Source organism: Cydia amplana, chromosome 26, assembly GCF_948474715.1.
Source record: "Cydia amplana chromosome 26, ilCydAmpl1.1, whole genome shotgun sequence".
Lineage (NCBI taxonomy): Eukaryota > Metazoa > Arthropoda > Insecta > Lepidoptera > Tortricidae > Cydia > Cydia amplana.
The window spans coordinates 8,389,355-8,416,612 of NC_086094.1; the positions used below are offsets into that span (position 1 = coordinate 8,389,355).

Here is a 27,258-nt window from a genome sequence, read left to right on the forward strand (position 1 = left end):
TCCTACTACACAAAGTGTGACCAGCACAAGATTTTTTGAATTTCCCGCCTAACATTTGTGTAATAAAGTCCGTCAACCAAATCTTGTCAGTAGTAAAAGGCGGCAAATTTGAAAAATCGCGGGTTAGCAACACTGTGTTCGAATAATTCCAAAATGCGTGTCATCTGTGTTTTATCTGTGGAATGTGGATCGTGAACGACAGCCGTCACCTTATTTGTTTTCATTTGGTTTTCATTCTGAATCGTTTCTGTTTCAAGAGATATTTCTGCTGTCACCATTAAATACCAATACATTAAATAAGAATAAGCAAAGCTCAGGGGCCTACAATGTACAATCATGCTCGTTGATGGTAAACATTACTAAAAATTGAGGTTATGACAAGTACATACTGGAAGAACTCTTTCGAACTTTTAAGATTATGTTCAGTTTTTTTGTTTTAGGGTTAAAAGGCATAAATAAAATTAAAACGTATGCCTAAATCTATCCAACAAGACCATAAATTGTGTCCTGGAAACCGTCCATAGGCCCACATGTCTAATATTTTCAGCAATCAGTTGTGACTATTTACAAAGATGCAATAATACTACAGAGTATTATGCTTGGTTGAAGTGACCCGGTAACATTGGTAACTTCATTATATTTTTTCAATTAATTACCTGAATTATAGTGTAAGCTAAAGTGACCTTATTTACCTTTAAATTAAATAAACACCCAAATATCAGTTGTTTTATTTTTAATATGTAATCCTATTGTACAATATATACCAATCAAAAAAATTACACAGGTATGTCATATTCATCCAGAAGAGTACACTAATTTACATTAACAAGTGGCATATTATATTGTAAATAACAAATAAGAGAGACTATAAATTCTCTTTGTTCCCTATCTATGTCTTCTATGTTTACTAAAATAAAATCATATCAAAATGCAGATAATTAGATAGTGCATATATTTGTTATTTACAATATAATATGCCACTTGTTGTAATATGCCTATCGTAGTGCTTATGCACTACGATAGGCAGTTGTTTTTGATATCTTCAAATTTGTTCATCATTTTGATTAACATTGTTTTAACATCGCTTTTAAATTGTCCGTCCATGTTTCAAATTTTTTCAATAAACCGCGAGTGACAATTTGAATTAACGTACGCAGGGCGCGCTCAGCGGAAAAAAAAATCTTTTGGTTCGATGTACATTGCTGCTATTCTTAGCGCAATACTGCTCTTTGAGTGTTGCCCTACTTTAGTTTGCTTTACATTGCTACTGACAAGATTTGGTTGACGGACTATATTTCAGTAGCCAGACTCTAGTACTGCTAGTTGCTAGTACAGACGAGACAATTTTACATAGATCGACCTAGTTCTCAATAAGCTGAATAAGGCTTGTTTTGTGGGTACATATTTTTTATATTTGCCGCTTTTTTCTACTGACGGAAATGGCTTGACAGGCTATAATTATTTATTGTTTAACAGCTTGTGGTTTTAGAACGTACCCTTAGCTAAAGTGAATTTTGTCTATGGTGTCGTTTGCATTCTGTAGTCTATGGGCTCCCTTGTCTCGTTAAACGTATGTCAATGTCAGTCGAATGTCAAATTCTCAAAAGAGACGCTACGCTTATCAGCTTTTATTTGATGCAATATTGAAAACAATAATCAATAAAATTTACAAAATTGTGCTATAAAGTTTAAAAGAAAAGACAGGATAGTATTTTTTAGGCTCAAATATGGACGATTTGTGCACAACGTGCCTGTGTTCTGGACGGACCCTTTATTTTCTTGAGGAAACGGAATACTATCACATGTATTTGCAGATATTAAATGAAATACAAGTAAGTGTGGTGATTTCTGCCTTTAACTAAGTTTATCCTGTAACTGTTATTAATTGGATGTGCACAATTTCGGTCATAGTTTGAGTAAGTGTAGTTAGTGCTTCTGGTCATTTACCGCAAATCGACAACAATTATGCCTATTTTCCGTGAAACGAGGTAGCGCTACTCTAACCACCCCAGCTCCTCCATAAAGCCTTGCAACGTTTCTTCAGGTCGCTAACTGCCTCCTTCAGTGTGCACGGAGTCCCGAGGTATTTGCTCCTGTATACTTCTAACCTGTTTGCAGTCTAGGAGAATGTGTTTTTGTTTCTTCTTCTTCCATGCATGCTCTGCAAATGGGGCTGTCTGTTTTACCCATATTGTGTAGGTGTTTGTTTAGTGTGTTATGTCCTGCGATTGTAAGTGTAACATTTTTCTTTCTTAGCCCGTTATTGTGTCCCACTGCTGTTGTTGTCCTTTTTCCGGCCAGTTACTGATGAAGGTGTCTAAGTCATCTCGCCATCTCTGTCTGCCATTACCATTCTGCTTTCTTTTCTATCTTTGGTGGCTATACTAGCCCAACTATATGGATGCACGGGGCAGACATGACCCGCCCAGTTCCACTTCAGCCTGGCGGTCTTCTCCCCCACGGCAGCTATGCGTTACATTACCACAAAATATTTGTTGCAGCCGGAAATGCGGGTCCGCATCTGCTGGGAGTGCCGCGCGGTGCTGCGTCGCTTCCAGCAGTTCAGAGGGCAGGCGCGCCGCTGCCATCTGCTGCTGACTGAACAAGCAAGTTACCTTAGTTAGTAGACCTTGCGAACCCAGTGTTGTGAATATTCTTATTTTTAGTCTTGTAAAGACTCGAGCCCTCAAGACTCGACTATATCTGATAATTGTTTATATTTCTTTTACGCGTATGGATGTAAGAAATGGTTTTTGCCGCCTTTGAGGCGTTAAGCCTCGATAGTCTTAAGGGTCTTTAAGCCTAAAAATGAAGGTTATTCACAGCATTATGCAAATCCCCATAGTTCGCCCTTTTTGAAATTTTTCCTAATATTGCATGGACACTATAATTCTATGTAATTCTTGAACCTGGTCACAAAATTTCATGAGAATCGGTTAAGAAATATACGACCTGTAGACGGACATACAAAAGCATATTTGTTTGAGCTGAATCTGAGACCTACGCTTGGTCAATAACTATGTTATATGTCGTCTACTTAGTACTTACAACTAGGGCTTGCAATTCGAATATTCGAATATTCGAATTTGTCGAATATTCGACCTGTTTTGATATTCGAATATTCGGCCGCTCAGGTTTCGAATATTCGAATATTTTTTATTACTATAAAAAAATCTATGTCATCCGTTGTAATTACAGTTTCTGTGTGTTTTCCGGGTATTTACAGTGAATGAGGAACGGTGGGTACCCAAATACGAAGGAAATAATATTTTTACTCTATTCCTCTCGATAGACTTCGTAGTGGAACCTAACTCAATTTAATAGAAAACTAAACCCAAAAGTATGTTATTTTTATGTTTTTTTTAATGTTATTTTTATGGTGCGTAAGATTTAAGTTAAAGGGTCATTCTGTTTATTCAGTACAAGCGTACGTTAAGCGAATTTTTGGAGTCTAAACCTTGCCACTTATCGCAATTCTCAAATTTAATCATACCAAACCTGCCCAACTTGGTAATCTAACCATGCACCTTTAGCTGACGAATAATCCACCCAGTAGTCAACTAACTTTTTCCCTTAAATATTCCAATATTATATAATTAGCCGACCGTTAGGAATAAAAACTTACCAAAACAAACAAAGTCAATAAAGATTCAAAATACAATGGAATTAAAGGCCTTTTTACAGGCCTCTGAGTGACTACAAGTTAATTTAAATCGGAAAATAATTACCTACTAAAAAAAATATCTTACACACCTAGGTGTTTGGATGGTTAAAGTTATATTATTTCACGCAACGACGCATTTATAATAAGTTTTATCTAGAAATATTAAATACGTCTAATTTTGGCGTTTTACTTGTTTTTATAAATGTGGGCATCTCATAGTAGAATGATAAAATCTAGTGCTTTAAGTGGATTTCTGCCAAATATCATTAGTTTTAGCAATGTTATGTGAAAAAAGCTTTTGAATAAAACGATAATAAACCGATTTCTCGTTCCTTTTCTTATTTTTTATAATATTCGAATAATTATTCGAATATTCGAATACGTCGTCAGAAAAAGTCGAATATTCGAATATCTGAAAGTTTCGAATATTTGCAATCCCTACTTACAACACAAGCGCTATTGAGCTTACTGTGAGACTAGGTTGATCTGTAAAATTGTCCTATAATATTATTTATAGGACAATTTTACAGATTTATTAGTAAATTGTAATGAAAAATTTAAAAAAATTGTGGAAATAAAAGGCTATAATAATAATTATTATTTATTTACATTTTCAGGGCACTCCAAAATACGCACTGTGCCAACCGCCTCGGTTAAGTATCCATAATGTGACCACAACAAGCTATCCGCTGGATGTGAAAGCCGAGCCCACAGACACGATCAATGTGGAGATTATTGATAACATAAAGGTGATTTGAAGTACTGAGCCCTAAATATTTAAAAAAATCCTATATTTCAGACAACATGGTCCATATTTTGTTAGTAAAAACTTAAAAATGTATAACATAACTAAGGTTTACCTAAATGTCCTAAATCTTCAAATCTTTCTAAATCTTAGGTGCTAAACATAATTAGATAGATTTTATATTAGAGAAAGAAATTCACCGCTTTTAGCGACCCTTCGGAACACAGCCGGTCCGATCGCTTTAACCAACTGAAGTACCGAAGTTTATCAGAAGCGAGCCAATATTCCATTCCTTTTGTTTACACGACTTAGGCACATAGCGACCATGTAAGAATTTTCTATCTATAAGTTACTTTGAGAATTCACCAGTAACAATACAACGTGATATTGCTATTAGTTAAATGCAACGTTTGAAAATTAAAAATGGAAAAAATCACATCTTTGCTTGCAGACATAATAGTTTTGATAAATTACCTTACTTAGGCCACTTAGCAAGCTTTGTGGCCTAAACACGGTACTCGACTGAAAAGCTCTCCATTATATCACAATTGTATAAAATACTATTACTGTTCATCAATTAATATTAGATATATATTTCAGGTGGAAGTAGATGACACGGTAGAGCATTGTGAACCGGAGACATTTGTGAATGACCTAGACTTTAAGAAAACTGAGGATCTCAACAAGACTGAGGATTTAAAGAAGGTATATTTTAGAATAAAATACGAAATTTAGAATTTCATGAGATAGCATAAAAATATAAGACATTTTAATTAAATTGGGCATGTAAGTATACTTTTTGAGCCGCTACTTCACTACATAGTATAAAACAAAGTCGCTTCCCGCTGTCTGTCTCTCTGTATGTATGCTTAGATCTTTAAAACTACGCAACGGATTTTGATGCAGTTTTTTTTAATAGATAGATTGATACGAAGAATTTGGTGCAACCGACCCTAAGTATATATAATTAGCAGCAGAAGTTGCTAAGCGGGCGAGGTGCTCAAAATGATCTTGACGCGACTATATTGTAAGTGGATAAGAGCGTGTCAAGATAATTTTGAACACCTCGCCCGCTTAGCAACTTCTGCTGCTGACTGTACTCTATCAGTTGTATTCATATTGCATTTTTTTGCAGCCAACCAAGAAAAAGAAGTTAAAAGGAAACAAAAAGAAGAAAAAGAAACTGGAGGAGCCATTGTCAGAAGGATTTAGCGACAGAGATTGTGATTACAAAATTGACATTGTTGCCAATTTTGACAATGTAGCTAACAATGTTGACAATTTTGACAATGTAGCTAACAATGTTAATAATTTCGACAATCGGGGTGAAGACGTTGATCAGTTTGACAATGGTGACAATTTTGACAATGTTGACAAAGTTGACAAACGTAGTGAAAATGTGATAGAAGCTAAATGTATGTGTTCTCAGTGTGGTCTGACCTTTGGTACCAGAAGAGAGATGGACTTACATGTTAAAAAGGAACATTTAAAGGTAAGTTCACACATGCTTAAGAGTCACACGAAATAAGCCGCCGCCATACAATCGTACGCTCTCATTTTAAAACATTCTGAAATAACACGAACATTGGTACGTTTTTGCCATTCACAAGCTCGAAAGCAAGGCTCGGAACCGGTTAATAAAATACCGGTTTATTTCGGTTTTCATCTGAACTTTCATAAGAACGCGAACGTTTCAAGAACTTTAATGTAACCTAAATAAACCGGTTATTCGACGTACGACGAGACCGAACGAAACCATAGGAAGAAACCGGTTTTTATTGTTCTGAACCGGTTATGTCAAAAACTTTATGGAAATGTTCTCCTAAAACCGGTTTAAAACTAACTACAGTGCGTGTTCAGATATTTTTGAGCACTTCGGCCGCTCCGATATATGTAAATTAATGGCGACTACCCGAAATTGGATTAATGAAGGATTTATTTTGCCGGTATCTTATTGTTACAAGGAGGGTGTGCCCGGGAAAGTTAGGACCCGGAGTAAAGAGGTGTTGGCAGAAAAACCTACGTGCGCGGAATGCGGAAAGGTGTTCAGCTCTAGGAAGACCTACAGATACCATCTGAAGTAAGTACATAGACTGACCACGCTAGCTTTGCACTAACTTGGCAGTACGAATGCATACGGTTATAGTTCGTTATTTTTAGCATTAGAGAAAAGGCAAGTAATCTTGACATGTCTTTTTATTGAAAAATGCTTTAAAAAATCAGTAACTATTACTTAAGCAAAATATTGTAAATGATCGTATATGTTTGTGAGGTGTCACACCGCTTTATGTTTCAGTGTGTTACACAAAGGACAGAACCGTTACCCGTGTCCGCGCTGCGGAAAGGTGTATCAATGGAAGTCCAATCTCGGCCGCCATCTTAGAACACATAAGGTGAGTGCACAACTAAGGGCCACTAACCCGGGGTTAACCGTTAACCCAGTGTCTAATTATACTGGTAACTCCAGGTTTAACCGGTTAACCCCGTGTTAGTGATTGGTGCAAGTGGCCCTAAATGATCAGTTCCAGTGTGCTATATACATTTATTTCTGGTTGAAAATAAAATATTTTTTTGTACAAAATAGCGCAAACTCAGAAGAAGATCGTCAAGTGTACAGAATATTTTCTTACTTATGTTGCCGAGTGTTCCGTTTTTTATTTTAATTTTAATTGGGTAGCCGATTCCTTGTTCTGTGTTTTGTTCTAATATTGTATTCTAAATAAAAAAATATTGATTACTTATTGTTTGACGACCTGTCGGGCCTACTGGGTAGTAATCCTGCCTGTGAAGCCGATGGTCCCGGGTTCAAATCCTGTTAAGGGATTTTTTTCGTGTGACGAGCACGCGGATATTTGTTCCCGAGTCATGGGTGTTTTCTATTTATTTATTTATATATTATATATATCGGTGTAAGTACCCACAACACAAGCTTTATTGAGCTTACCGTGGGACATCGTCAATTTGTGTAATATAATGTCCTATAATTTTGTTTCTTTCCCTTTAATAAATAAAAAAAAATATTTATTTATATATATGCATAATTTGACCATTTACCTATGTGGTAAAAACAACTACATTATAAAACACCTTCATAAATGTCGTGTCAGGCTCGGGACGACGGCGAACTGTACTGCGCGCTGTGCGACAAGCGGTTCGCGTCCGTCGCGACGTACCGACAACATCTGCGCGTGTCGCGGCGACACGTCTCCGAGAGCGAGTTTAGGTGAACAAATGTTTCTTGTCAAAAACTTCATTTTCAGAGTTCAGGGCTATTCATAAATTACCTACGTCATTTAGCATTAGCATGACGTAGGAGGAAACGGGGTCATTCGAAGCATGATTTTAGGGGGGTCAAAAATCGTCAAAAATAGATGAAGTAATTTATGAACAGCCCCTTCCGTACGCAAGGGGTGAAAACGGGACCCTATTACTAAGACGTCGCTGTCGGTCTGTCTGTCACCAGGCTGTATCTCGTGAACCGTCATAGCTAGACAGTTGAAATTTTCACAGACGATGTATTTCTGTTGCCGCTATGACAACAAATACTAAAAACAGAACAAAATAGATACTTAAGTGCGGCTCCCATACAACAAACGTGATTTTTTTGCCGTGTTTTGCGTAATGGCACGGAACCCTTCGTGCGCGAGTCCGACTCGCACTTAGCCGGTTTTTTCATACAATCTTCTGTCACTGACTACTTTTCTTTCAACAGGCAACTAGTACTCATCTAAATAATTTTAACAACCCCAAACACAATAGGGGGTATTACTGCAATCTTCTGCCGCCAGAGTGCAGCACTAGCGCCTTTAGTAAACCATAGAGTAACTTATACATACTGTGCCTTAAACTGTTTTTTGACAAGTTTTCACAGACAATCAAATATGACATTGATACATCAAGGCGGTTTGTTTACAAAGGGCCTACCGGGAAACGCGAAATCGAAACTCAGCTATCTGCCTCTTTATCACTCGAATATGTAAGAGTGATAGACAGGATAGATAACGAAATGTCGACTTTCTCGTTTGCGATAGACCCTTAGGGCTCATTTAGAAGAAGCGAGAACTCGCATGCGAGTTTCATTAGATTGCGTATTTTGATCGGTCGGTTGAATTGGACGTAACCAACAGTCCGCAATGTAACTAAAATCGCATGCGAGTTCGCGCGCCGTCTAAATCAGCCCTTATATTGTGACGGATTGTGGAAGTGGCGCCCCCTACGCAGAGTTTCACGTAATATTCCCTATTACTGTATGTTTTCAGTTTCGTATGCAACGATTGCGGTAAGAAGTTCGTGAACAAGACCCGGTTAAGGGACCACGTGGACTGGGAGCATCTCAAGAAGATTAAGTTCCGATGCCAGCTGTGTAATAAGGTATGTACAGTCACCTGCAATAATATGATACACAACGAAGGCCGCAAAAATATCTGACACGTACTTATTTGTAGAGCGATAAAAATTAAATTAAATATTTATTTTTTTCGGACCCAGAAGTACATATACATTAACTTAAAATATATATTACTGTGGGATTATGATAGGCCTCGTAATTAAAAACCAAAATATCACTTTATTTGTTTTATTTAACTACGCAAAACTAATTTTATGGAATATTAAACACCTTAACGCACGTTCGCTCTCTCACCATTCAAATCGTTCTCCCCGTCCCTTTCGCACCTCTTGTCATCCTTCTCTCTCCCTTACGTTCCGTTTCACGCTATCCCCTTACGTTCCATTCCTACATTCTCGGCTGTCCTGCACATCATTATCTGCCCTCAGATATACTTCACACGTTCATTCATCTGCACATCATTCATTCAACATTGTAAAGGTAAGTACACGGTAAGTATCTTAACTCTATCTTACATCAGTATAGTGCCATGCTCTGAAATAAAAAGTTACTATTAATTTAAGCACATCTGCTGCATACTACACATCTAAGAAAATTGAGCATCTTAATATGGCACATTAACAATTTACCGAAATCTAGAAAACACTGCTAATATTTTTAACTCTCATGGTACGTTTTAAATATATTGAAAACAGCTGGCAGCATAAGTAACATAGGAACATTTTACAACTTTTTAACATTTTAGCTGCCTTTAAAATTTAACCAACCATAACATAACAAAATATGCATCTTAGCTTAAAATTTTAGGAACCAGGAATTTCCTACACGAGATCAAGTTTATATGCAGAAGGTCCGTCTTTTATACTAATTATAACATTTGCCAATCGGGAAATAAGAGGAAAAGGGCTAGACTACTACCTTATCACTCGCAGTCCTCCTCAGGCCATCTTTTCATGAAGTCCGCAGACGTGGCTGTCTTGTTGGGACCCTCGGTGCCGCTGTACAACTTCTCCACGTCATATCGGTCGTTGCGCTTCACCTTGGTTACCTTATAGGGTCCGAGGAACTTTGGCTTGAGCTTAAGCCCTGGCCCAAACTGCGTCCTCTTAATTGCGACGAGATCGCCTACCTCGTACTTGGAGCTCTCTTTCCTCTTCTTATTGAAACTTTTCTTATTTTCTTCTTGAATCTTCTGTATCTGTTCTTTAGCTTTCTGTTTTAGACTTTCTCTTTCTTCATCAAACTGGGATATGGTTTCCTGTTGTAAAAGGTTCAATATCTCTACATCCTCCTTGCACTTCATCTTAGTGCCGGTCAACAGCTGGAAAGGCGAGGTATCTATACTTCTTTGATAAGTACTGTTTATAGCTCTCTGTACTCGCCCGACATGCTTGTACCAAGTAGACTGGTCTTCTATGCATAGCTTCGTTAGCATGGGGATCATAATACGGTGAATGCGTTCCGCCTGACCATTCGCCCTTGCTATTCCAGTGGTAATCGTCACATGCTGGATTCCTTCATCTTCGCAGTACTTCTGAAAAGCTCCGCTAGTGAATGCTGTACCTCTATCTGTGATGATACGTGTGGGGTTACCAAACGTCTGCTGCTGTAGCTGCAACTTACTAATTACTTCTGCGCTGGATGTTGACTTCGTCGGGTAGAGCCACACGAACTTCGTGAATGCATCCACTACTGTAAGTATATGTTTGTAGAGCTTCTTCGTTTCCGTCAATGGTCCTATGTGGTCCAGGTGCAGTGTATGCAGTGGAGTACCTTCTTTAGCAATAGGATTTAGAAATCCTTCCTGCTTTCCTTCCTTTCTTGTTGCTAATAAGCATGGTATGCAGCCTGTCACTACCTCTTCTATTTTTCTATCCATGTTTCTTATGTAGTAATCTTTGCTTATAGCTTCCTTCATCTTTCTCATAGCAAAATGACCGTTACTATGCACCTTCTTGATAACTTCTTTCTCCATTACCTTAGGCACCACCAGTTGCCGTTGGTCTCCTTTGTATAGTATGTCATTTTCCACATAATAGTCATTGTAATGCCCATCTTTCAAAATCAGCTGTTTAATGGCATTGAGCTCTTCATCTCTTTCTTGAGCTTGACCAATCTTCTCATGTAGGCTTACTACTGTGGCCACATATGGACTCCTGCTAAGCGCATCTGCGTGCGGCATCTTGGCACCAGCTCGATGCTCTATCTCATAGTCATACTGGTCCAGTAGTAACACCCATCTTGCCACTTTCGGTGTCAACTCCTTCTTTTTCAAAGTAAGCTCAAAAGCTTGACAATCTGTCACAATCTTAAAATGTATACCGAACAGATAGTGGTGGAACTTCCTCACACTCTCCACTATAGCTAGAGCTTCGAGCTCATAGCTCGAATATCGGCTCTCAGCTTCACTTGTACGTCTACTTCTATAGTATACAGGGTGCAGTTCTCCATCTTCACTGGTCTGCAGAAGTATACCTGCCAGAGCCTGGCTTGACGCATCAGTGTGAAGTTCGGTATGAAGCTTCGGGTTGAAAATCTTGAGCACTGGCTCACTCATTAACTTCTGTTTCAAAATATTGAATGCTCCTTGCTGCTCAGGACCAAAGGTAAACTTTGCATCTTTTTTCATCAAATCCGTTAAGGGTCTTGCTATCTGCGCAAAGTCCCTTATATACTTTCTGAAATATGAGGTTAATCCAATGAAGCTTTGGATCTGTTTAACATTCACAGGCTCAGGGTATCGCGCTACTGCTTCTACCTTCTCTGGACTTGGCTGTACTTGACCTTCTTTAACCAGATGGCCTAGGTACTCAATCTCTCGGCATATCAGCTTGGCCTTCTTCCAGTTAATTTCAAGTCCATACTCCGCAGCAACTGCCAACACCCGTCGCAGCCTCAGCAACGCCTCTTGCTCCGTCTGGGCTGGAATTATAATGTCATCTATGAATACCATCATAACACCTTCTTGCATCAACTCTTTAAATATAGTGGTAATGAACCTCATGAAATACTTCGGACTGACTGATAACCCGAAAGGGGCTCTCAGGAACTCCCATTGGCCGTGATGGGCCACAAATGAAGTATAGGGCACAGACTCCTTACTAATCCTTAAATGGAAAAATCCATTTTTAAGGTCTAACACACTGAACAACTTAGCATCTCTCAACTTGTCAATTAAATCCTCTATCAGTGGCAGGGGAAATTCGTCTTTAACCATCTTACTATTCAACAATCTATAATCAACACAAACTCTGGTTGAACCATCTTTTTTCTTGACAAGGACTAGCGGGCTACTATATTCGGAATAACTCACCTGTATAATTCCTTTTTGCATCCACTCATTAACCTGTTCCTCCACAATGTTCTGCTCCACGATGGAAAGCCTTCTGGGACGCTGCGCCACTGGGACATCATCTTTGAGAATGATCTTCAGTTCGATCGGCGCCTCTCTGGTCTGCACGGGGTTGTATTCGGCGACCAGACGCTCGACCTCTTCCCTTACCATACCATCGCGTACGTGATCTGAAACAGTGAATACCTCACACACACAATCCAGACGCGCCAGCCATCCCTCATCCTCAAGTGGCAAGAACTTTACGGAACCTTTGCACATAACCATGGTCACAGTGTCAAGAAATTCCCGACCTACAATACATTTATACGGCATACAATCATTAGGTACAACATGAAATATTGTGTCATCATAGCACGTCTCGTCGATGATCATATTAGCGTAGAACTTGCCGTAAGGAAATATATCCTTCATACCGAGTCCGGTAAACACAGAGTCATCATCACACATTTTCACCTTAAGTTCGTCGAACGAGTCCTTATTTATCAAATTGAATCCACTGCCAGAGTCTACTAACGCCTGTATTTCCACTCCGCACAAATTAATTGACTTCATCGGCTTTTTCTTATTAGTTTTCGTCTTCGTTTCGTCAACTTTAGTCGCAATGTTTACATCATGCCGGTAACTGTCAACGCTGTCATCCGCCATGTTGACGTCTGCCTCCTCATTGGCCAGTATTCCAAACATGGCCGACTGCCGACGAATATCCACCGCTGCAGGCTGCTTTACCGACGGAGATGCTTGCTATCTCGCTTTCTCACCCGCGCCGCTTATGCGAGACTGCTTTACCGACGGATCCGCACCTCCAGCCGCGCCGGCGCCGCCGCCGCCGCCGCGTTCCTTGGATTTCGATGGACATTCTCTGCTTATATGACCAAAATCGTTGCAAAAATAGCATTTCACCCCTCTAGTACATGTTACCGCCAGATGATCTTCACCACATTTGTAGCACCTTTTTCGACTTGATGATGACGATGAACTATTATACTTCGTGTCTTTTTCTATCTTATTAGGTTTAGCTTCTTTGTCTTCTTTCTTCGTTTTAGTCTTCATTTTTTCATATAAAAGCAACTTCTCCTTGAGTACGGGATAAGTAGTAGCCCCGTATAATATAGATTTATTAGGTTCGTAGTCCGTAATGCCGTCAACGATGTATTGTATCGCGACGTAATCCGGAAACTTAGCTCGCTTACCGAGCTCCTTCATAATGAGCATGTATTGATAGTAAGACTCTTCTCTTCTCTTCTTTCTGTTGCCCATAAGCTCGTGCATTTCCTTAGTGTTGATTGCATCCGGGAACTCTTTAAGCAATGCCGCCTTGAGCTCGTCGTACTTCTTAAAGGTTTTCTCTGACTGCAACCATAACGCCGCCGTGCCCACCAAGGATCTACGCGCCACCACGAGCTTCTGCGCCTCCGTCCAGCTGAAGATTTCTGAGTTATCTTCTATATCTTGCGCCCATTTCGACGCCGTGTGCGCTTTATCGTCGCCGCTAAACTTCGTAATACTGTCCGTCATGACAGTGAGGTTTAAAAGGCTAGCACACGCGTCGGCCGCCATTTTCTCGTCTTCAATTTCTGAGCTTAGAATACTCAAAATTCTTTCTTCGTCTTGATCGTCGTACATCAACCTTCTTATTTTTTTCGTCGTGTCTTCGTGTTGGAATGGAGAACAATCTTCTTTTTGCCGTGTTCTGGTACCGCCGCCGTCTTTCGCCGGTACGTTGCGCGCGACCACGTGCCACCGTCGAACAACTATTTGGTTTTTAGAGGCAATCCCGGAGGGGCCCCCAAAATTATGTGGGATTATGATAGGCCTCGTAATTAAAAACCAAAATATCACTTTATTTGTTTTATTTAACTACGCAAAACTAATTTTATGGAATATTAAACACCTTAACGCACGTTCGCTCTCTCACCATTCAAATCGTTCTCCCCGTCCCTTTCGCACCTCTTGTCATCCTTCTCTCTCCCTTACGTTCCGTTTCACGCTATCCCCTTACGTTCCATTCCTACATTACTTACCTATACTATACTAGTATTTTTAATTACATTTTTTACACACTATAGACCTAGTATCTACTTGGCATAGATCAAAGTAGATCTGACCTGCTCCATCCAATGCCACATGTTTTTTATAAGGGTAAAAACGGGACCCTATTACTAAGACTCCACCGTCCATCTGTCTGTCTGTCACCAGGTTGTATCTTGTATCTAATGAACCGTGATAGATAGACAGTTGAAATTTTTACAGATTTCTGTTGCCGCTATCACAACAAATACTAAAAAGTACGGAACCCTTGGTGCGCGAGTTCGACTCACAGTTGTACGGTTTTTTTAGCTTTTTTTCCACTTTTAATCTTTCTAAGCTTAATATTTGAAACATTTTATTCAGAAAATTACGTTAAAAAAATTACTTGCGAAAAATAACGCGTGCTGTACCGGGTGCAAAGGTGCCCATCACTAATATGAATGTTTTATTTTATAATATGTTTGCAGCCCTTCAAATGTCACACGTCGCTATACGTGCACCTGCAGAATGTCCATCGTAACAAAGAGAAGAAAGACAACTTGTGTCACGTGTGCGGGAAATCTTACCAGGTGAGTTTACAGAGCACGCCAATGACGGATACATCCGCACCAGGGCTCGGAACCGGTTTTTTGTAAAACCCAAAATAGCCCAATATTTTTAATTGCTTTATGCTCTTTACGTAGGACTGAATCGTGTATTTAGGTTACAACTTCGTATTATTAGATAGTCCCACTAAAAATTAAATAATAAACCCAAGGACGAAAAATAACGTAATACCTAATACCGGTATTTTTTTGTATGAAGAAAAAACCGGTTCCGAGCCTTGATCCGTTCAACGCCAAAGACTGATTAATCCGTCACAGACCACAGAGCAACATAGACCTACGTGCACATGCATAAGGTTCAATTTCAGTTTTGCACTTTGGTGACTTGGCGTCCGAGTGACAGCTTTCGTATTTGACCCGGTGTCGAAAAGGTGGGACAACATATGTGGTGTGTATAGTATGCTATCTGTTTAAGCGCCGCTTGCAACCATCCCTTTAACCCTGGGTTAACCGGTTAAACCGTTAACCCAGTGTCAAATTGTACTGGTAACCATGGTAACTTCAGATTTACCGGTTAACTCCGGGTAAATGATTGGTTCAAGTGGCCCTAAGAGAGTATAGTTCGTTTTTGCGCGAGGTACGATGGTACGTAAGTAGGTAAAAATCCCAAAATTCACTCGCAAGACTCGGAACCGGTTTATTTCAGTTTTCTTCAACTTTCGAACTTTATTGTAACCTAAATAAACCGGTTTATTCGACGAGCGACGAGACGCCGGGCCGGCCTGGTGGTGTGCCACGTAAATGTACACGCCGACATAGAAAGAAACCGGTTTTTATTGTTCTAAACCGGTTAATCTGACAACTTAAAAACCGGTTTATCGACCGAAACCGAAATTAAAAGGTTTTGTTCCAAGTACATGATAACGGTTTGGATATTAAACCGGTTTCCGAGCCTTGCTCACTCATTGCATAAAAATCATTGAAAAAATCAACCTTGTTTAGTTACTAGTAAGTAATAAGGTTCACTATGGCTCTGAATGTGTTGTAGTAATTACTAATATTTGGTTGTCATCTGACAATATGTTTGTTTTCAAGAACGCAGCTAAACTGAAGTACCACATAGTGGCGATGCACACACGTGAGACGCCTTACCAGTGCGGGCAGTGCGGCGCGGCCTTCGGATGGTACTCTAGCTTGTACCGACACATTCGTGAGGTGCATTATAAGGTAACAACCAGTCATGGACACATACCACACCCAGTCATGGACACATTATACCAGTTATGGATACCCCACTACCAATGCGGCGCCTTCGGTTGGTACTCTAGAGTCTAGCTTATACAGACACATCCGCGAGGTGCGTTATAAGGTAAGAACCAGTCATGGACACATACCAGTTATGGACACAAACCAGTTATATATAAACCAGTTATATGTATCAGTGCAGCGCCTTCGGCTGGTACTCTAGCTTGTATAGGCACATTCGCGAGGTGCATTATAAGGTAACAACCAGTCATGGACACATAGCCACATACCAGTTATGGACAGATACTAGTCATGGGCATATACCAGTCATGGTCATATACCAGTCATGGACATATACTAGTCATGGACATATACCAGTTATGGACATATCCTCCTGAGTCTCGCTTGTATTGCAGTTTTGAATTTGGAACCTTGTTTTCCATTTTAATTCAAAATTCGATGTAGGAGGATAAACTAGTTATGGACATATCATATACCAGTTATAGACATATGCCAGTTATGGACATGTATCAGTGCAGCGCCTTCGGCTGGTACTCTAGTTTATACAGACATATCCGCGAGGTGCATTATAAGGTAACAACCAGTCATGGACATATACCAGTTATGGACACAGACCAGTTTAGGACACAAACCAGTTATGGACATATACCAGTTATGGACAGACCCCTTACCAGTGCGACGCCTTCGGCTGGTACTCTAGCTTATACTGACACATCCGCGTTTTCCCAGTGATTGACACAAATACTATAGTTCGTTTTTTTTAGCATTAGAAATAAGGTAAACAATCTTGATGTGTCTTTTAATTGAAAAACACATTTTAAAAATAAGTTACGGTAAATATGTAACAATTATGAATCTAATACGATCTTTTATAGTCTTCTGCTTTCATAAGTAATTGTTATTGATTTTTAAAAAGTGTTTTTCAATTAAAAGACATGTCAAAATCGCTTACCTTCTTTCAAGTTCTTTCTAATGCCAAAAAAAAACGAACTATAGTTATGTACATCATGACAGGTTATGGACATTAAGCCAAGTATTAGGCAGCACCAGTGTTTGGGTTTGTTAGAGTTGTCTCAATGATTAGTTGCCTGTAGAAAGTACAGTCAGCGATAAAAACTTGTATTAAAATTGTTTTTTTGACAAAAAAACTATTTTTCAGATGAAAGTTCAACCGAAGAAGTCTAAAAAGGGAAAGAAGATAGAAGATATGGACGTGATGCCGCCGCTGCCCGGGCCCGCTTAAACATACATACATACAGACAGACAGACAATGAACTTGGTATAATTAAGACAATTTTCTGTATTATTTTACGACTCTTAGACCCACTTGCACCAAATCACTAACCCGGGGTTAACCGGTTAAACCTGGAGTTACCATGGTTACCAGTACAGTTTGACACTGGGGACTTTAACACATTCAGTGCCAGCGCGAGCTACGCGCTACGAGCGTAGTCAATAACACGGGAAAAACCGTATGTAGCGAAAAGTGCCTACGAACAGTGAACTTGACTAGCGAGTCGCTGGCAGTTAATGTGTTTACAGCTTTTAACAGCTTAACCCCAGGTTAGTGGGATGGAGAAATTAGTATTTCTGTTTATGGTTTAAAAAGTCAGGTTTACTGATAATTATTTGAAAAATATGACGTCATAATAATTATTCTTACAAATCTTACAGTTTATTATTGTGATAAATGCAATTGGAGTTTTATAAATAAAGTAAGGAAGCTGATCTCGAAGAATTACGTATTTTGACCCTTCATTCCCTATCTCTATCGCTTTATATTGCTGTCTCGCTCGCACATTGGCATTGACCGTCGGAAACATGGGCGGGACAGCAATTAGGTATATTGTATACATAGACTAGGAATCCTAGACGGAGTCTAGAGCAATTAAATAAATTAATAAATAATAAATATCATAGGACATTTTTCCACAAATTGACTAAGCCCCACAGTAAGCTCAAGAAGGCTTGTGTTGTGTGTACTCAGACAACGATATATATAATATACAAATACTTACATACATAGAAAACAACCATGACTCAGGAACAAATATCTGTGCTCATCACACAAATAAATGCCCTTACTGGGATTCGAACCCAGGACCGCTTCTTCACAGGCAGGGTCACTACCCACTAGGCCAGACCGGTCGTTAAATTAATTCGGTCGGAATTATTTCATGAAACCGAAGCTGCCAAAAATACGGGGGTGCGGGGGACGAGGTGAGCGAGTCCCGTGCCGTGATTGGTCCGTTCAAAGACACGGACGTCACACAAAGACACTTTGACTCGAAGATGGAGTAAAATTACCGTATATTTGTGGCAGAGGGGGTAGCGCTACTATGCTCAGTCTGGAGGATGTCTTGTCTGTGATTGTATATTACATATTACGCGCGTGCGATAGAGATAGGAACAGGAGTCAATGTACAAAATTATTCGTGCTTATCGTCCTAACTTTAGTAATTATTTGGGGCATTATCTATGAAAAGGGACCTTATTGTCGATGGCGCTTACGCCGCACAGCGTCGCGCGGCATTGTATTTATATCGGAGCATCGTTAATAATGGCGTAAGCGCCATCGACAATAAGGTCCCTTTTCATAGATAACGTCACATTTTATTGTAATGTGAATTGTGATGATTATTTATTGATATTCATCAGACTGAAATATATTTAAGTTAATGTAATAAGCATAATAAAATAAATAATTTTAATTTGTCGTGTATAAAATGAATTAAAGCTTTTTATATTAATCGCCTTTTATTTTATGCGTCTAAGCTATGCACTGACTTGAACAGAACAAAGTGAGGAGGTGTCATTATAAACATATTTTGAGACATTTGACATTAATAGGGAGTATTACTGCAATGTTCTGCCGCCAGAGTGCAGCACTAGCGCACATCGTAGACCATAGAGTAACTTATACATACTGTGCCTTAAACTGTTTTTTGACAAGTTTTCACAGACAATAAAATATGACATGCAAGAATTAGTTATAGGTTAGATTACAGATGTGCAAGTTGCGGAAAGTTTCCATAAAATTCTATAAATTCTCGGAAATTTCATGAAACTCACTAGGAAATATGGGAAATTTAAATTGAAAATTGGAAAGTTTCAATTCTCATACAAAAATGTATGAAATTTTCCGAATTTTTCCTACGTTAAATATCCGAAACATTTCGCAATTTTGGAAAGTTTCCTTAGGCACATCAGTACTCTCTCATTTGCGATAGACCCTTGCATTTAACTGATTGTGGGAGTGGCGCCGTAGACGCAGAGTTTCGCGTAATATTCCCTATAGCTTGGCCCGACTACGTACAGCGGCCATCAGATATATCTGAGTGGCTGAGGTGCTCAAAAATATCTGAACACGCACTCTAACGCCTTGAAAATAGAGGCGTGTTCAGATATTTCTAAGATATCTTTGCCGCTTTGATATATGTAATGGCGAATGACAAAAAAAACTTACTTGGAAAGTAAAATGCTCTGGGGCTGAAACATATCACTTTCAACCCACTTCACAGAGAAACAATGAGCGACTTTCAGAGCATGAGAAATGAAAAGTATATTCAACTTAAATAAAACCACCATGTTTAACAAAAAGCTTATATTAATAATTAAATTAAACACTATAGTCAGTCAAATGACGTCATATTATTTGTCCATGTAACTTTGCACTGACTTGAACTGAAGTGAGGAAATGCCATTATAAGTCATATTTTCATAGAATTTTGACAATCACGGTGACATTATTACACTTTGTTATTGCAAATGCCATGCAGAGATAATTAGCTTGGTCTGAATTTTACCAGTTGACTAATAGTTACAAGATGGTTACAATATTTGAAATTTGAAGGGTCTACAAAGAACATGTCTAGTCACACTAGTGACATTTTGAGTAATCGCGGTTTTAAAATCTGGAACAATTTCAAAACGATAAACAATAACTAAAAATAAAGTTGTGTTACATTTATTATACAGTGGTAGCAAAAGATATAACTAATAGTTCATTAAGAGCTCTTCATTTTGAGATAAAAATCTCATTTTTCGAAAAATGCGACTAGACATGTTCTTTCCGTGGACCCTTCATTTCCTAGTTAGACCAAGATAAGTCTGCAACGATATTGATAGCACACGCAGTGCTAGTGTTATTTTATACATGTCATAATTTCATACTTTCACTGCGTTTTTTTTTTAAATCAAAGGACCATGGGCAACTTTGTATGGAGCAGGGATGTTGCGGATGCCGATTTTTTGACATCCGTGGAAGCGGATGCGGATTTTTAAAGGCTCACATCCGCGAATGCGGATGCGGATTTTTAAAGGCTCACATCCGCGGATGCGGATGCGGATGTCAAGATAGTACCATAAAAAACGTCAAATATTACATTTTAGTAATTTTTATTTCAAAAAACCGGAGTCGGACTCGCGTTCCAAGGGTTCCGTACAATAAGTCCCACTCACGCTTGACTGCTCATTTCTAATAGGTTTTTTGGTTAATGACTAAATTACCTAGCAGTCTAGCACTTACGCCGATGCCAAGGCGTTCCTGTACCGACCTGTTCCACATCCGCATCCGCATTACATCCGTTTTATGCGGATGTTGAAAATAATGCGGAAGTTCCGCGGTTGCGGATGCGGATATTCGCAACATCCCTGGTCCTTTCTATAAAGAAAAGTAAAGGAAAGGTACCAAGTCTACTTCTTCTTCATGGGTCGCGGTTGTTGGTTGGGTTGCCGGGTCGGTGGCGGGGCGGGGCGGCGCGCGCCGAACGCCCCGCGGGCGCTACCGCGAGCTGAGCGCATGTTGCCGCCTCCTCGGCCTTTGGAGACCTCGCGCAGGCCTCGGGACTTAACCTGCGAAAGATTATGGACTGACTTACACTGTGTAACCTAGTGTCGAAACACTTTAATCAAAATCTGAGTGTTGGTCACTCGTAACCATACATTGGGGTTTTCGGTGCGGCAATGTTTTACACTAGCCAAATAACAGGTAAAAACTGTAAAAAACGATACTAATTTAACATTTCTAAGCACATTTGGACCTTACTACCTACAAAACTTCCGTGAGACAAAGACATATTAAATATATTAAAAACGGGTCAATCACGTAATTTAAGTCGAAAAACGCTCGACATGTTTCACTTCGTACCGAGAAGTGTCATCAGGAGCACGTATTGGATTCGGATTCGACTCACTATATACGTTTCGATAAGGTAACCGTGCTGGCGAAAGAAAAGTTTGTGATTCAGCGAAAAGTACGGGAGGCTATCGAAATTAGTCGTCATCCGAATTTTAACCGTGATTGTGGTTGGTCAGTGCCTACAAGCTGGAAAACTGTTTTGGGTACTACGTCGGTGGACACGCAAGCTCCTGATGAAACTTCTCGGTACGAAGTGAAACATGTCGAGCGTTTTTCGACTTATAATACGTGAGTGACCCGTTTTTAATATATTTAATTGTCTTACTACCTACGTTTAATTCATAGTTTGGTAATTATTTTACAATAAACAAAGTTGTAAATACTCGAAATCATTCCCGCACCGAAAACCACTATGTATGCTCGTAACACACTTAAATTTGATGTGTGTGTAAGAAACGTATCTTACAGAAGGTCAGTAGAGTAGAAAGAGCAAAGTTCTTCGTTTCTTACTGTGTCTGATCGATGTACGTATACCTACGAGAACTCTTGCTCTATGAATGTAAAAAAAAATGTTGGTATTCTTTCTTAAATGAAACTAGGTTGTAGTGGGTAGTGGCTAAACCAAATTTTCAATAACCTAAATCGGATCGGATTTGAATTTAGTATGATAAATAGTAAAAACTTACTTGTGTCTCTTCCTTAACCATATCAATAACTTCATCAGGAATACGCAAGTATTTGATCGTTGAACCGCGAATATAGCATTCAGGCATTCTCCAGAACTTGTCGCCGTCTCGTGATGTGCAAATGACTTCCCTCAAGTTGATATTCATCCAGTTATCGCAAGAAACCAGATGCCCGTTGTAGGTCTCGCCGTTCTTAAGTTCCACCAGCATTGGATGGTTTTGAGCGGTCCGTAGTAACGATAATGGAAGCATCTTGATGGCTTTGAAAGGTCTAGTTTAGTAAAGTACCGACGAATTTCCTAAATCTGATCAATTTACTAATTTTATACAATGTTTAGTTTGCAGGTGAAACCATAGAGTAACTTATATATACGGTGAAACGTAGCGTCATATGAAATAGGTTAGAAATCAGTGTTGCCAGAGCGCTTCCAGCTTATGTACAGTCGTACGTCAAAAAAGGTACGATTTTGATAAAAAAGGTACGGTTTTTTAGGGTTCCGTAGCCAAATGGCAAAAAACGGAACCCTTATAGATTCGTCATGTCTGTCTGTCTGTCTGTCTGTCCGTCTGTCTGTCCGTCCGTATGTCACAGCCACTTTTCTCCGAAACTATAAGAACTATACTGTTGAAACTTGGTAAGTAGATGTATTCTGTGAACCGCATTAAGATTTTCACACAAAAATAGAAAAAAAAACAAAAAATTTTTGGGGTTCCCCATACTTCGAACTAAAACTCAAAAAATGTTTTTTCATCAAACCCATACGTGTGGGGTATCTATGGATAGGTCTTCAAAAATGATATTGAGGTTTCTAATATCATTTTTTTCTAAACTGAATAGTTTGCGCGAGAGACACTTCCAAAGTGGTAAAATGTGTCCCCCCCCCCCCTGTAGGTAACTTCTAAAATAAGAGAATGATAAAACTAAAAAAAATATATGATGTACATTACCATGTAAACTTCCACCGAAAATTGGTTTGAACGAGATCTAGTAAGTAGTTTTTTTTTTATACGTCATAAATCGCCTAAATACGGAACCCTTCATGGGCGAGTCCGACTCGCACTTGGCCGCTTTTTTTATTAGTAAAATTTTCTTACAGAAACAATATTTCTATGTGGGTGGGGGTATGGTGGGTGGATGAGTAAAGTTTTCCTGATTGTTACTGACTGACAAATTGGTTTGACCAACTATAAGTGCATAGTACACGTCATAGTTATCCAATTTTGTTTGCATTGATATAGGTACATGAAAAATAAAATTCGTCAAGCCATTTCCGTCAGTTGAAAAAAGCGGCAAATCTAAAAAAAATGGTGCGAAGGGTTATGGTCCAATAGAAAACTTAAATTTCGCGCCATTTTATACTGACTAAGTTGTTTGACCGGCTATAAATGGCTGGCTGAATTTTGATTACCTGAGTTGTGTTATCTGGATAATAATGCCAAATAAAACGAAATACACTCAGATGACTATAGCTGGTCAAGCAAATCTTGTCAGTAAAAAAAGGCGCGCAATTCAAATTTTCTATGAGACGATATCCATTCGCGCCTACATTTTTCAAATTTGCCGCCTTTTTCTACTGACAAGATCTGCTTGACCAAGTATAAGTAACTTTCTACTGGATATGCAAATGTACATAAGTCTATAAATGAAAAAGAAATGCATTTGAATAAGATTGGTAAGATAAACAAGTTAGCAGATAAGTAACAATAATTATGTAACTTCCCTTTTTAATAATAAAAGTAGGATTTATGGACATGACATGACTTAGGTACCTGACAGCCCGAGAACAAATTCTTTTTTTAACTTCTTTTAGCGTTTTTATTATTCCTCGAGCAACTGCATTAGAAGCAATCACAAAGCAATATTAATAATATTACACATAAATTATTTAATGTAGTTTTATGGATAATTGCCAATAACCTATCAGGGTGCCATGTCATCTTTTTCCATTGTATTGTATTGGTTTGCAATAAACGATATTACTATTACTATTAGCAAAGCACAGGTAAGAAAGACACAACTGCCGACTGCAACTAAAGAAACGTGTATTTTCTATAGTACATGGTACTTTTTTATGGTGGCTATTGTTGTCAGATTAGATATTTTGCCCTGAACAAACCATCCTGAACCAATATAACGAAAAAAAAAGTTGATAAACAACCGTCCATCAAAAGGTACGGTTTTAGTACGATGTACGCTGCGTACAAAAAAGGTACGCAAGGTCAAAAAATAGTACGTAAAACCGTACTAAAAGGTACGATCTGGCAACACTGTTAGAAATATAGGTGTTTAATAGGAGCGGCGACTGTGTTCGGTTTAACGCGAACAATTTTTTTTTACCTTGCGTAATTTTAAAGTTGAATCAAATTGTTTAAATTAATTTTAACACTAAGTAATTCTAATTTGTTTATAAATTATTTACTAACAGAAATGTTATTTATTAGGTACAGAAATTTACAAATTTAATATACTTAGGTAAATATAAAAATTAATGGTATTTGGTATTTACTAACTAAAGTTTCTTTTAGTGTTTTTCATATTTTGTTTCATTTTAAACAGCTTTAGCAATGTTTGCCGTATAAATGACCTAATATTGGAATGTTGACAGTTTTGAGGCGTTTTTCACAATTTTCACAACTAACGGTCTACAGACAACAAAAATCAGCATTTATAAATGTAACTCAAATAAATGTTATGAAAAAAATGACAGTTGTTTTGTCATATTTGACATTACATTTCCTTTCCATACTTCGAGAATTCGCCGTATTGTATTAGTTTTAAACTGTACAAATCAATTACTTGGAGAGAGTATAAATAGGTATTTTCTTTTAAATTGACTTCTTGATTCTTTTTGTATATATAAAAGTCTTTAACAACAACTTCTATTCGTTTAACGGCCAAATCCCACGCGGCGCATTAACATAATTAACTATACGTTTTATACTTATCTTTCGCATGTTAACTGTAAATTAGCCATCCAGACACGCTAAAGCCGGGCACACAGGCATTTCATTGCCCAGTTCGGCCTGTTTCAAGGTTAATAAGAGGTAATTTGGCGTACTTTCAGCGGAAGTTTCGAGATGCCTCAGGCGCGCCGGAAGACGCCGTTTAGCGGCAAAGCAAAGAAACAGCAGCTGCAGTCTAAAAAACAGAATAAAACGCTGTTACTCTCCAGTAAGTAGATTCCCATTCAGATTTAGCTAGTTTTGTGCGTTCTTTTATAAATAAACTAGCGACCCGCCCCGGCACGGGTTAACAAATTATACATAAACCTTCCCCTTGAATCACTATCTATTAAACCACAGGTTGGACTGTAGCAAAGGGGGGGCTGGGACTTAGATTTTTTTTGACAAAGTGGTGTCATTATGACACTATTTTTAAATGATTGTAATGTGTAGATCACGTCAAAATAAGCATCTTTTATTGGAAAAACTTTTCTCTAAAATAAAAAATGGCCGAGTTAGACGCCTCCAAAGATTGATATTTTTAAAGGGAGCTGGGACTTGGAAAATTTTCATTGAGAGTGGTGTCATTATGACATATATTTTAAATGATTTTAATGTATAGAACACATCGAAATAAGCAACTTTTGCTTGGAAAACTTTTTACTAAAACTGAAAATGACGGAGATAGAGCTCAAGGCAGGCCAGGCTTTTAAGGCAGGTCTGAGTAGGTACGACGACGAGCGAAGCGAGGAGGAGTGTTAGGTAGAACTGCGACCTTACAGCGCGCGAGCCGAGCGAGCGAAGCGAGCGTGCCGCGGCAGCGGCCGGCGAAGCGCCAGAACCGACGTTTTTATAATAATAAAATTTTACAAGTCCCAGCTCCCTTTAAAAACATAAATCTTTGGTCGCGTCTAACTCGGCCATTTTTTATTTTAGAGAAAAGTTTTTCCAATAAAAGATGCTTGTTTTGACGTGATCTACACATTACAATCATTTAAAAATAGTGTCATAATGATACCACTTTGTCAAAAAAAATTCTAAGTCCCAGCCCCCCCTTTCGTACAGTCTGACCAAACCACATCAAAATCCGTTGCGTAGTTTTAAAGATCTAAGCATACATACAGACAGACAGGGAAGCGACTTTGTTTTAACTATGTAGTGATGATAATTTGGGGCACACGGCCTCGGGTGACAATGCAATATTATGGTGCCATCGAGCTGATCTGATGATGGAGACAGGAACCCAAGTGGCCATAGGAACTCTGTGATGAAACCAGGGATCGGAACCGGTTTTTTGCAAAAACTTAGAAATAACCATATTTTACGAATTATTTTATACTCGAAATGTAGGACTCAGTTGTGTTTTTAGGTTACGACTTCGTATTATTAGATTGCCCAATTAGAAATGAAGTAATTAGTAAAGAACGAAAAAATACCGTTTCCGTTCCCATACAAAAAATACCGGTATCCGATCCCTGGATGAAACAACGCAATCTAATTGTGTTAGGGGTTTTTAGAATTGTCTCGATGAGTATTAGTTGTCTGTCATAATAAAAGTTAGTCAGCGATAAAAGCTTGTACCAAAAATGACATTTTTGCCAAAAACTTATATATTTATTGTTCTCCAGGTACATCAGGAGAGTCCGGCCAGGATGTGATGTCCGTGAACTACCAGCCGTCGCGAGGCGGCAGGAACTGCAACAGATACGCTCTCAAGTTCTTCAGGGAGAGCGATGCGGAGCTCAAGATGAAGAAAGAGGATGCTTTGTAAGTACCACACTGTTAATTGACACGTAAACCTTATTACAAAAGGCATAAGGTCCACCGATGGACAGTTAAGAGGCCGGTATCGATTTTAGTCGCAAAAATGTAAAATTGATAGATTTAGTCGATGAAATTGTACACCTTTTGTTACGTAATAGAAATAACAAGTACTGGTATCTATTAGCACGTCTTCTTATCTTGCATTTGTACAGATCATTTTTTTGAAAACTGACTCACTAAATTAGTAATGATTTTTTTTCTGATGGACGTTTAGGTAAACGCGCGTAAAGTACTGATTTAGTCGATCTTATTTGTAAATTTCGTAAAGTTTGGACTGCTAAAGATGATAATTTTGTATTACATATATCCTATACTCCAACTTGCATAGACTACATTTTTGTTATATGATACTGAACAAGAGTGAATGAAAGTTATACGAAATCAATTTTCACCAGAAATTACTTCAAAACAAGTGAACATTTTTCGTGAAAATCGACTTAATTTCAACGTAATATTGATACTTCAACAATCTACAACATTTCCTGAAACTGTTCTTATACATCATTTTTTATAATTTATAACTATAATTTTATGATGAATTTTTAAAAACTGCCCCTTCTCGTCACGTATTGCCGGTGACGCACGCTCGGGACCTTATTATTAAAAGGCAAGATGAGAAGACGTGTTAATAGAAACCAATACTTGTTATTTAGATAGGAGTACAATTTCAACGACTTAACACTGATTTAAACTTTCACGATTTTTACACATTAT

General features: G+C 38.6%; 3 protein-coding genes across 3 annotated transcripts in view; 2 read left to right on the forward strand and 1 right to left on the reverse strand.

Moving 5' to 3' along the window:
• Positions 1-1,669: 1,669 nt before the first annotated feature.
• Positions 1,670-17,215, forward strand: LOC134660215 (zinc finger protein 3 homolog). Its single transcript, XM_063515941.1, has 13 exons — positions 1,670-1,832; positions 2,502-2,606; positions 4,282-4,413; positions 5,010-5,114; positions 5,545-5,712; positions 5,752-5,901; positions 6,374-6,489; positions 6,706-6,802; positions 7,517-7,632; positions 8,669-8,780; positions 14,608-14,709; positions 15,781-15,912; positions 17,111-17,215. Exons 1-13 carry the CDS (start codon positions 1,728-1,730, stop codon positions 17,192-17,194), a joined length of 1,524 nt encoding a protein of 507 aa, XP_063372011.1. The 5' UTR covers positions 1,670-1,727; the 3' UTR covers positions 17,195-17,215.
• Positions 17,216-20,646: 3,431 nt separating this feature from the next.
• On the reverse strand, positions 20,647-22,112 carry LOC134660216 (U6 snRNA-associated Sm-like protein LSm4). The gene is made up of 2 exons (XM_063515942.1): positions 21,778-22,112; positions 20,647-20,805 (listed from the first exon to the last, which is right to left on the reverse strand). Exons 1-2 carry the CDS (start codon positions 22,027-22,029, stop codon positions 20,647-20,649), a joined length of 411 nt encoding a protein of 136 aa, XP_063372012.1. The 5' UTR covers positions 22,030-22,112.
• A 2,387-nt stretch (positions 22,113-24,499) lies between these two features.
• Positions 24,500-27,258, forward strand: part of LOC134660281 (guanine nucleotide-binding protein-like 1) — a 28,295-nt gene continuing 25,536 nt past the window's right edge. Inside the window, exons 1-3 of the mRNA XM_063516031.1 lie at positions 24,500-24,573; positions 24,837-24,949; positions 26,349-26,487. Coding sequence (XP_063372101.1) covers positions 24,856-24,949; positions 26,349-26,487 — 233 coding nt within the window. The 5' untranslated portion in view covers positions 24,500-24,573; positions 24,837-24,855. The remainder of the gene's footprint in view (positions 24,574-24,836; positions 24,950-26,348; positions 26,488-27,258) is intronic.

Bases quoted from the DNA above. Each gene is read 5' to 3' on its own strand.
- LOC134660216 (XM_063515942.1), bottom strand. From the start codon at position 22,029: ATGCTTCCATTATCGTTACTACGGACCGCTCAAAACCATCCAATGCTG. The intron at 20,806-21,777 runs GTAAGTTTTTAC...AATCTTTCGCAG, and splicing joins TGGTTAAGGAAGAGACACAA to GTTAAGTCCCGAGGCCTGCG.
- LOC134660215 (XM_063515941.1), top strand. From the start codon at position 1,728: ATGGACGATTTGTGCACAACGTGCCTGTGTTCTGGACGGACCCTTTAT. The intron at 2,607-4,281 runs GCAAGTTACCTT...TTACATTTTCAG, and splicing joins ATCTGCTGCTGACTGAACAA to GGCACTCCAAAATACGCACT. The intron at 15,913-17,110 runs GTAACAACCAGT...ACTATTTTTCAG, and splicing joins TTCGTGAGGTGCATTATAAG to ATGAAAGTTCAACCGAAGAA.